We start from the raw sequence: 10945 nt of genomic DNA on the forward strand, positions 1-10945 counted from the left end.
CTGTGAAGAAACTCCTCCTAATGTCTAACCTAAACCTCCCCTGGTGAAACTTGAGTCCTCTCGTCCCTGGTTGCCAGGGTCAAGATGCCGGCCCCCACCTGGCTACACCCTCCTTTCAGGGAGATGTAGAGAGCGGTAAGGGATCACGCCCGAGCCTCCTTTTCTCTGGGCTAAACACCCCCAGCTCCCCCAGCCGCTCCTCACAGGACTCACACTGCAGGCCCTTCACCAGCTTTCTTCCCTTTCTCTGCATTGGTAATCCCACAAATCCCACGAGCTTCTTTCAGAGCCAGGGTCGGGAAGGGGCCGGAGGAGCGGGCGCAGCCGGGATCGCGCCCGGCCTGTGGAGGCGCAGTAGGAGCGCGGCCCTGGCTCTGCCCCCGCCGCCGCGGAGCCTCGCCCCCGAGGCTTCCCATTGGCTGGCGAGGCTATATATGGGCGTCAGGCCGAGGCGGGCTCTCTTTCGGCTCCGCGCCGCCCGGGCCTCCACACGGCGTTGTTAGCGTGAGTCGGGGCCGGCGGGCGGGGGGCGCCGGGAAGGTGGGGCTGCGTTCCGCGCCCTGCGATAACACCGCGGGGCACTGTGCATCCCGCCGCAGCGCCGGCGGCCGGCTGGACCGGGCCGGGCCGGGCCGGGCCGCGGGGGAGGCCGAGGCCTGCCGCTGGTAGCGCGGGAGGCGGCCCAAGATGGCGGCCGCGGCGGCTGGGCCTCGTGGCGCGTCCCCGCCGGGCTGAGCCGCGTGCCTGTGCCCGCAGGTTCCCTGTCGTTGCTTCCCAAGGGAAACCCCACAATGTCCGGAGGCCTCGATGTCCTGCAGATGAAGGAGGAGGATGTCCTCAAATTCCTCGCTGCCGGGACCCACCTGGGAGGTACCAACCTGGACTTCCAGATGGAGCAGTACATCTACAAAAGGAAGAGCGATGGTAAACAGGCGGGATGGGTGGCCCGGGTTGGGCAGCTGGGATCTTGTGGGCACAACTGGGAGAAGCAGAAAAGTGCTAGTGCTTGATCTCTTTAGCATGAATTCTCCATGGCCTTTGCATACCAGTGTTAACTCAGAAAAGTAGAATAAAATACTGATTTTGGAACAATTGTACTAGTTCTTGACTATCTTGATCTTAAAATCTGGTAAATCAATCACACTTAGTTTCGGTAATTTTGCTAGTTCTTTGCTGTATTAATAAAATGGTTTTAGTATCTCAGTAATGATTTCTTCTTGTTTGTATTGGTCTTCAATATAAGCTGCCCTGTTTTAAAAGATTAAAATTCGTACCAGGACTAGGTTTTTGATAATAGATGCTGGAAGCGTGTGACATTAAAATCATAAGGGGAGAATTTTCTTAGGATAGCTTTCCATTAGCTAGAATGAGACTAGAGTGTCGTCATTTCAGAAAGGACATTGAGGTGCTGGGGCCTGTACTGAGAAGGGCAGTATTGCTTTTGGAAGGTCTAGAAAATGTAATGAGGAATGACTGAAGGAGCTGTGTTTGTTTAGTCTTGGAAGAAGAAGCTCAGGGGGGATCTCACTGCTCTCCACAACTACCTGAAAGAAGGGACCACCCTTTTCTGCTTGCCAGCAGTCGGAGGATCCGAGGAAAGGGCCCTAAGATGAGACAAGGGAGATTCAGATTGGATAATAGCAAAATATTTTCATTGTTTGTGTGGGCAGACAGTGGGATAGGTTGCCCAGTTGCCTTTAAGGGGGGGCCTGGATATGATGCTCAGTGTTACAGCTTAGTTGTTACAGTGGCAATGCTGGGTGCACAGTTGGATGGGATGATCTTGAAGGTCTCTTCAAACCTTGATTATGAATTTTGGAGTAACCACACCCATGTGACAGGTTTAATGGCAGAGGAGTGCTATCCTGTTTTGGGATCTTGTATTTGCTGCTTGCTCTAAAGTCTGCTGTTGCCAACAGGTATTTACATCATCAATCTGAAAAGGACCTGGGAAAAGCTGCTCCTGGCAGCTCGGGCCATTGTTGCCATTGAGAACCCAGCTGATGTGAGCGTCATTTCTTCCAGGAACACTGGACAGGTATTGGCATCAGGAAGCCTGCAGTCTTGGGAGCAGGACTCCTTTGCCTTGCATGCATCACTTCCTGCCAGTGACAGCTTGGTGATAGCAGGCAATAACACCAGTTTTAACTATAGGAATGTTTTCTGTAAACATGGTTTTTGTGTTGCACTTGTCAGCTTAAAACAGAGTCGAAACCCACTCCCCATTTCAGGGCATTTGATAATTTGTTTTTCTTCCATATCCATCTTCCTGTTGAGTTTCTGTCATATTAGTGGTCAGTCCCCTGGTGACCCCTTCCTCCCAGAACTACTGTGTGTAATTGGCACTGATTTTCTGGGGACAGTAAGCACCTGATATGAAAATTGTCAAAGAAGAAATTTTCTATTATTGAGCAAGGTAAAGTAGCCAGTATATTTGTAATTTTGACTCTAAAATATTTAGCAGAAATGTTCTGTTGTAGGTGATAACATTTAGTTAGTCACTGGAGTTTGTGAGGTTAGGCTGTTTAGGTAACTGCAGGTGGGGCCACAGATGTTTAGGGAGATTCAAGGGTGGGTTTCTGAAGGAAAAGCTTGATATCCCGTGGGCTTGATGTGCACACTGTTAAAGCTTGATGCTGAGGTCAGTTTCTGGCCAATGAGCTCTCAAGTGTCGGAAGTGTGCGACAGCAAAGATGGCAGGGATTTCGCTAACACCAGGAGAGGGGCTCCCTCGAGGATTGGAGTTTGATAGTAGGCCCTGCCACATGCCTGACAAGTTGGAAGTTGTTACAACTGAATGAGAACTGCCAACTGCAATTTCAATGGACAAAGCTACAATTTGTATGTATTTATTACTGAGTTTTTGTGTAGTTCCTTGAAGTTGCTGGATAATAAAAAGATGTAGATATAATAGGAGAAAACCTGTTTTGCTTTTATTGTTAAGCTTTTTGTTTATTTCACCCTTCCATGATTTGATTATGAGAGTTTGGAGTAGAGCTTGCCAATAACTTGAGGGGAAAAGAAGACTTTTTTTCATGTCCTGACTGAATGCTTTGCTGATGGATATGGTCTTCTAAACTCATGGTGTAGCTCTTTTCAGTAGTATTTTTACTTTGTCTTCTTCTGAGGTGGTGAGCCCTGATTTCATAGCAATGGAGACAAATAGTTCAGTTAAATTTCATGCATCTTCCCTGGCAGTGCCTGGGTGACCTGGCTGAAATGCACTTTTCTGGCTTGGTTGAAATGCAGTTTTCCTGCTTCACCTTTGCTGTGTCCCTTCTGCAGCGTGCTGTTCTGAAGTTTGCTGCTGCCACTGGGGCTACTCCTATTGCCGGGCGTTTCACCCCTGGCACGTTCACCAACCAGATCCAGGCAGCTTTCCGTGAGCCACGGCTCCTGGTGGTCACGGACCCGCGGGCTGATCACCAGCCGCTGACAGAGGCATCCTACGTCAACATCCCCACCATCGCCCTGTGCAACACCGACTCGCCGCTGCGCTACGTGGATATCGCTATTCCCTGCAATAACAAGGTAACGCTTCCCTGTGGCATTCCAGGCAGCTTCCTCCAGAGCTTGCCTTGGGCTTCCAAGATGGAAGCTTTCTGCACGGGAGGGTTGGCTGGTGTCTCACGTGTATCTTGGGGGATGAGCTAATTAATGTCTCTGGCAGGTGGGTGGGGAGGAGAAAACAAACTGCACACAGTTGGAGCTTGGAGCTGAGGCTGGTTTCTGGCCAAGGAACTCTCAAGTGTAGGACGTGTGCTATAGTAACCTGGCAGGATTTTTCGCTGACGCCATGAGGGTCTTTGTGACCCAGTGAGTGGAGTTTGATAGTCATTCTTGCCACAGATCATGAATATGAATGAAAGATAAGTGAACTGATGGAGAAACTGCTCTGAGACGTTACCTTGGCAGAAATCACCTGAAAGGTAAAGTCTAGGAAGACGAGATCTTATCTTGGATCTCTATCGAGGTGTCAGTCACCAAAACCAGTGTAAGTCACATGTGAGGATGTGTGTAAGCTTTGTTTATTTTGTCAAGTTTTCAATTTTTTCATTCTTAAATATGTGGTGAACATCATCCCGATCTTCTGCATGAGACTCATGTGAGGGTGGTGAGCAACATGAAACTCCATAACAGGAGAGTTACTTCAGGCTGTGATGTAATGGCATGATTTCTTCCAGACCTGAAAATGTCACTGGGAACTTGAAAAGTTGCCCTTTTTTCGGGTTTAAGTGCTTAAATCTGGCATTGGCAAGTAATGTCTTTCACCAAGCACGAGTCTTGGATGGGGTACAAATAAGTCTTCTGCTCTTCCTGCAAAGGTTTAGCTTTACAACTCGTACCTACTTTCTGCTGTTGCAGGGAGCCCACTCAGTGGGACTGATGTGGTGGATGCTGGCTCGAGAGGTCCTGCGCATGCGTGGCACCATCTCCCGTGAGCACCCATGGGAAGTCATGCCTGACTTGTACTTCTACAGGGATCCTGAGGAGGTAGGAATCCTCATGGCAGGGATTGTGTCTCTCTGGGATGTTCTGCTTGTGCTCCAATCCCATGGTCCTGTGTGTCTGCAGTTGGGGATAGGTTTTGCTAATGTAATGATGGCACTTCGCACTCTACTGTGGAGGTTGGTTAATTGCATTCCCAGTTGGTGCCTGTTGTCTAATACTTGATAGTAAGGGTTGTGTTCTGGGATGTGTTTCTGGGAGACTCAGGCTGGGCTCTTCCATTGCAGATTGAAAAGGAGGAGCAGGCAGCTGCTGAGAAAGCAGTCACGAAGGAGGAGTTCCAGACTGAATGGACGGCCCCAGCACCTGAATTCACTGCTCCTCCTCAGCCCGAGGTTGCAGATTGGTCTGAAGGAGTGCAGGTCCCGTCTGTGCCCATCCAGCAGTTCCCCACAGGTCAGTTTGGGGGGTGTCTGTGGGAAGGGGTGGGGGTATTGTTGTGGGTGGAAGGAGCTGGGGAGCACTAAGTCTTGTTATGTTTGTGATTGCAGAGGACTGGAGTGCCCAGCCTGCCACCGAGGACTGGTCAGCAGCTCCCACTGCTCAGGCTACTGAGTGGGTTGGCACTGCCACGGAGTGGTCTTAACTTCAGCCCCGCTGTACTGTGAGAGAAATAAAGGCTGGTTTAGTACGTGCTGTGCTGGTGCTGCATTTGTAAAGTTGTTGCCTGGTAACACCTTGGTAGCATGGGACATGGTCCTCAGGCAAGAGTGGGCATGCCTGTTACTCCTTGTTAAATGGAGCTGGGGCGCTGTGGGCTTTGTTCCCTTGCTGGACTGTCCCTCCTGTCTTTCTCAGTGTGTGGGGCTGGTCTCACATTCCCGCCTTCCCTGGCTCCGCCCCAGTGAGAAGGCGGCAGTGTGTGTGCTGGGGGAGAGGATGTGAGGTTGGGCAAAGCAGCTTGCTTTTGGTTTTTTTAATTTATAGCAGCCTGTCTGGGTCCACCCAAATGGGCTGATTTTTTTGCCCTGCCTGGGGTTTCACAAGTTTGCAGGATGAGAATGGTTCTGGTGACCAGGTGTGGGAGGTGGCCTTACTGAACAGTGTGAACAGAGCCCTTGCGTTGGGAGCTGCTCCTCTGACGGAATCCTTTAGCATCAGTATTACCAGTTCCTTCCTCAAAAATACTGCAGTAATCTTCAGGAAAAAAACTACCATATTTATTAATCTGCTTTAGTTCTTGAGGATTTTATTGCTGTGATTATTAACAATAATGGGAGGTAGACCAAGAGAAATGGGGTTTTGCTTGTTGGAGTTGAAGATTGTTCAGATTGGATCCTTTTTTTCCATATTGGTGTGGTTGCAGATGCTCCTTTTTGTACCTTCAGCACTGCCAATCAACCTGTAAAGAATGTTTTCTATTGGTGCATAAGCTTATTTCATTTTACGGTAATAGTGCATATTAGCAGTAAAAACCTAAAGCAAGTTGTGCATATTACTGCACAGTGTCTGTCCAAAGGAGACTGATCTTTCTTCCTCTTGTCTTTACCTATTTATTATATGCAAGGTGACTAAAGTTTTGTTAATAATGAACAGCATTTAGCCAAGAAGTGGGTGAGCACTTCACCATTTGTTTCTGAAAGAGCCCGCCCTGCTGTTTGTTCACTGTGTTCAGCACTCAGAAGTGTGCTTGTGGCACATCCTCTGCTACTTTCCAGAATCCAGCAGGGGGAGGCTCCTTCCTGCCACAGCAGATCTGTCACTTGTGTGTCAAGGTGTGTTGAGAGCCTTGTTGTTTTGGGACTATGTACCTGCTGATTGACTCTCCAGATCTGAATTTGCCCTAAAAGATTTGTTGGCCTGGAGTTTTTTTTTCACTCTGCCACATGGAAGATTTCCAAACTCTGAGCACAGTCTTACCCCTTGGTACATGGAATCTCTGCTATTACTGTTGCTGTTTCATCATTGTCAGTTTTCTTTATCCATTTTGTAACTTCTTCCATGCGAATGTGTTCCTGCTAATGAGTATGTAGAAGTCATCAGACAGCTCCTGTGTGGGTGATGGTGCTGTTTTAAATCAATTGGCTCTGAGTAATTGCTGCTGAAATATTCCTGGCATGTTACTGCAATGTGATTGTTTTCATTTAAGCATTTCCTAAAGTATCACTTTGAATTTGATGATTCTCGTTCTTAGCACCAAGGACTGGCAGTGGCAGGTGGATCTGCACAGCCCGGTCAGGATCTCTGCACCTGGGTTCAGAATCACCTTCTTTGGGGTAGTTGGTAGAGTGGCAGGGCTCGTTTGCCTGCAGCACTGCGGAGGGGTGAATAGCAGCCTTTTAGGAAAGGAGGCAGCCTTGGCTGTGACAGCAGAGGACTCTTTGCAGGGAGGCTATGATCCTCAGCATGCCAGAAGAGCAGGGTGGTGCAGGAGTGGAGACAGCAGCAGAGATGTAGCAAAAGATCCTGTGTCTGTCAGAGCTTCCCCTGTGGTGAATACCTGGCAGATGTAATCTATTGAGACAGTGTAGAGGAATAGGGAGGAGGTAGGAGCAAATCCTTGAGACACTAGCTTGTTCATCATTACTCTTTTTTTTTTGTAAGTGCAGTGTTGATGTTGAATAAGAACATCGAAAAACTTGTAACTGTTGTTCTGGATTGATCGGATTAGACCCAAAATGGCTTAGGCATAGGTCTCTGTATGGTGGCAGTTTCCATTGAGGGTCGTGGTAGTGTTTCCTTTGTCTGTGACCTTCTCTTTGTATTTGATTTGGGCTGATGGAGCTGGGTTGAATGGGGCTGGGTGAACTTCTTAGAATTACCTTCTTCCAGAGTTGGATTCAACAGCAGCTGACTAGGGTTTCTGAGCATCGTAGAACCCCTCTGGACAAATGAGCTGTTGCAGTCCTTGCCAATATGGTACTGTGTGATCCATTAGTGTCTCATACATACAGGCTTTCCAGTTCCCTCCCTAATTTATATGCCACCATTCACAGATGTTCCTTTTCCTCTCCAGTCACTTTGTCTAAATGATCATGATATTTTTAGTATCCATGTATTGTCAGATTACACCAAGGTTTTTCTTTTGCAGGAAGCAAAGTATTTTATGCACAGCTGAAGAGATTCATCTCTCTGCTTAAATCCAGGCTGCAAAAATGTTCCACTTTTCGCATCTGTAGTCTGCTTTGCTTTTGAAACGGTGAAAATGGCTATAGGATGTTTGATGCTGACTTTTAGGAGTATAGTATACGCATTGTGAGCCTGTTTATTCAAATCAGTGCACTGTATAAGTAAGTATGTAAAGGAAACTGAGGTGTGCGTGGTGAATTCACCTCACTGCTCTTCTTAAGAGGCTTCTTCCCCACCCAGAACTGTGAGCATGCAGCATGCAGTTGGAGTGGATCTTGTAACAATTTTTTTTTTCTTGGATTACTAGCATCTTGATGCAGAGACTCTACATGGAGTAAAGAATGTGGTAAATCTGCAAAATGAATGCAGCTCTCTCCAAAGCTGTGTATCTTGTACCTTCTTAGGACAGATGAAGCCTGGCATCTTGAATATATTTTCTCCCTGGCAGAGGGAGAAAAAAGAAAAGCATTCCAGATCTATGTCATTGCTGTAGGACCGAGGTGTTGCTGGAGCTTGTCCCCACTGCCCTGCAGCTTCCAAAGAGACACCAACCAGCATTTCAGGCAGTTTCTTGTCTCTAGCCAGTGCTTGGCACTACCAGCTCCCAGCCCTTGCAGCCTAAAGCTTGTGAAAACCACAAGGCCTCAGAGTTGGTGAAAACCTGATCTGCTTCGAGTGTATGACAGGTAAAGGTAGAACAGTGTTACGGTTGTGTGTAGCACTGGGAATGAGCATCATTGATCGTGGGCTCTGCAGAGGCAGACTGGTAAACACCTTGGGCATGATGGCTACAATCTTGCTATGTCACAACACTGATTTTCTCAATTTCTTACTTTATGGGCACAGATTTCTGAACCTGTTTTTATTTTGTTTTTTAGTACTTGTGATTTTAAGAGTACTCACTGCCATTTTTCTGCTGTCCAACTTTGGAAGCATGTCATTTTCATTTATACGTTGTTCATTTCTACACTCAGTAGTCACTGATGGGAAAAAAAACTACATAAAGAAGATACATTTTTGATATCTCTACAGCTGAAAGAATGTGTATTTTCTGGGCTGCTGCTTAAACCCTCAGTTCATCAAGTGTTAATAAAGACTGAAGTTTACCTGGTATATTTTCTCATGTGCCAGAGTCCTAAATATTTCTGTCAGTGTTTGTTTCACTGGCCACAAGATTGATTGGTTTTGTTAGTTCTGTTCAAGCATGAATAAAATAAATTCTAAAGGGATGCAGGATGCATACTTAGAAATTATGGCTCCCTAGCCATGCTTTGAAGGCCAGAGAAACCTGCTTTGGTAGAAAAATCTCTTCATGCTAAATGCCATTGCACCTCATGCAGATGGGTTCCTGGGCTTGAGTGACACAGCTCACTCTTCATTTTGGTACAGTCTTGCGGGTGACATTTGGGCAGGACAAGGGGTACCACGGTGCACAGGGACAGCTTGTGCCCACTACCCTTGGTATGGGGCTTGTGTTTTAGCAGCTCAGAAGCGGGGAACAGGGTCTATTGCATGGGCCAGAGCTGGATGCTGGGGACTGAACAACATTGTGGCTGCTCGATGGGACTGTACACCCTCTCACCACATTTGTGGGTCAGGTTTAGGGTTTTGCAGCATGACCGGTGTGGCACAGTTCAAATCTCTGCTCTGCCACGGGACAACAGTTGTGCTGAAGACTGGGGCAAGCTTTTGCCATATGAGGGCATGCTGGCATTGCTCCTCCCTGCACTGCAGCTGGAAGGGTGCAGCCGTACAAACTGCAGAGCTGCTGTGAAGCTCAGGTTCTCACCTGGAATGCTGAATTAGCACTGCCCAAGGAACTGGTTCCAAAGTGTTTGCCACCTGACCTCTTGAGAGCCCAGTACTGCTCAGAGTGAAGGAGGTGGTCTCAGTGTTTGCCTTTTGGGTCTGAACCAGGTCAGGACGATGCTACCAGCCCCTTCCACTCAGACACCGGCATGGTGACACAAGTGGCTTTCCGGGAGCAGGCTAACACCTAGGCATCGCTCCCACCTGGCGGGTGACAGGAGGATGGCGATGGTGCCTTGCACAGCTGCGGAATGCGAGTGCAGGGATCCCTCCCAGTGCCCAGGAGATGGGGCTGTGGTTCCTGGTTTCCGCGTCCCGGCCGCCGCTGGCAGCGCGGCAGGAGGGCTGGGCCGAGCGGACACCCGGGGAGGGAAGGTACAGAGCTGCCCCTCAGCTGGCTTTTTTGACTTCCCTGTGCCAGAGTGGTGCCGTCTCACCGGGACCATAAGATACTTTAAAAAACCCCAAAAGGACCGAAACGCTACTATTTTTCTGTAAGTGTCTGAGTGATAAACTTTCTGCCTCCATGCTCAGCTGCAAACCTTGATCTTGACTCTAATTTCCCTCAGGGAGCAAGTGTGGGATGCTGCTGGCCGCGAGTGTTCCAAATTGAAGAAACTCCATGTTAGAAAGCCACGTTTCTAACACATCTTTCCTGTTTGGCTTATTGCTTCCAGCATTTTCTAGAATGGCTCGTCTTCTCCCTAGTACTCCCAAAGCTCCCAGGTATACAATTCACTGCACTTGTTGGCTTTGTTTATGTATGAAAAATTTAAGCAGCACATGCAGAGAGGGAATCAGGTGTGAACCATTTTCTCTCACTTGTTATTTTGCTGTTAGAGGCTCTAATTTGAGAGGAAATATTTAAAAAAAAAAAAAAAAAAGACACCACCATCACACTTCCCTCTCTGCAGCACATTTTCCAAAGGCTCCTTTAAGCCTCATTCCTGCTCCCAGCTGGGTAGGGTTTTTATGAGCCCCAGGTGCCACGGGTTGAAGTGTCTCCTACCTTTTTCTCACAAGGACTGGTGTGGGGTAGGAGGGAATGTGATGTTCGTTGGCTTTTCTTCTTGGCTTTGTAAGGCAAACCCGCTTTGTCCGTGTGCTGTAAGCAGGTAGGGGCTCTTCATCAGCTCTTTCAGTAGGGCTGAGAAGTCTAGCAATTCGTTTTTCTGATTTCAAGGGCTCAAGTCCTTTGAAAAGTTTTGAGATAAGTGTTAAGTCATAATTCTTTTCCCTAAGCCTGTCTTGGATTTCTGCTTGATTCCTATGCTGCTTGTGCTCATTTTACGTTTTGTTTTTGTTCTGTGAAAGCTACATGTTTGTGTTTATTGTTTCAAAATGAGAACTGGGATTTTTCAAACCGTACTTTGAATAAAGAAGAAGGAACTTCATTAAAATGTCAAATCTGCGACTTGTGATTTAAAATATGCCAAATTATCAACTCTGCATGGTCCCCAGGTGGGATGAGTGCTCTGTGAAGCCATTATTTTGTGGCCTGTGCTGTCTCTACTCCCCTGGGATCTCAGGGATGGAGCTTGCTCTGTTAAGGTAAGTG

At 47.8% G+C, this 10945-nt stretch overlaps 1 protein-coding gene and 2 non-coding genes across 3 annotated transcripts; all 3 read left to right on the forward strand.

The window, feature by feature from the left end:
• Window positions 1–440: 440 nt before the first annotated feature.
• Window positions 441–5140, forward strand: RPSA (ribosomal protein SA). The gene is made up of 7 exons (XM_041466589.1): window positions 441–504; window positions 757–924; window positions 1920–2038; window positions 3286–3531; window positions 4366–4494; window positions 4737–4905; window positions 5001–5140. The coding sequence occupies exons 2-7, from the start codon at window positions 792–794 to the stop codon at window positions 5093–5095; spliced, it is 891 nt and encodes a 296-aa protein (XP_041322523.1). The 5' UTR covers window positions 441–504; window positions 757–791; the 3' UTR covers window positions 5096–5140.
• Window positions 2613–2769, forward strand: LOC121353220. The gene has a single exon (XR_005955057.1). It is a non-coding gene; the product is annotated as a small nucleolar RNA SNORA62/SNORA6 family (small nucleolar RNA).
• LOC121353221 lies at window positions 3693–3851 on the forward strand. The gene has a single exon (XR_005955058.1). It is a non-coding gene; the product is annotated as a small nucleolar RNA SNORA62/SNORA6 family (small nucleolar RNA).
• Window positions 5141–10945: the final 5805 nt, after the last annotated feature.

Source organism: Pyrgilauda ruficollis, unplaced genomic scaffold, assembly GCF_017590135.1.
Source record: "Pyrgilauda ruficollis isolate IOZ18807 unplaced genomic scaffold, ASM1759013v1 scaffold2, whole genome shotgun sequence".
NCBI classification, from domain to species: Eukaryota; Metazoa; Chordata; class Aves; order Passeriformes; family Passeridae; genus Pyrgilauda; species Pyrgilauda ruficollis.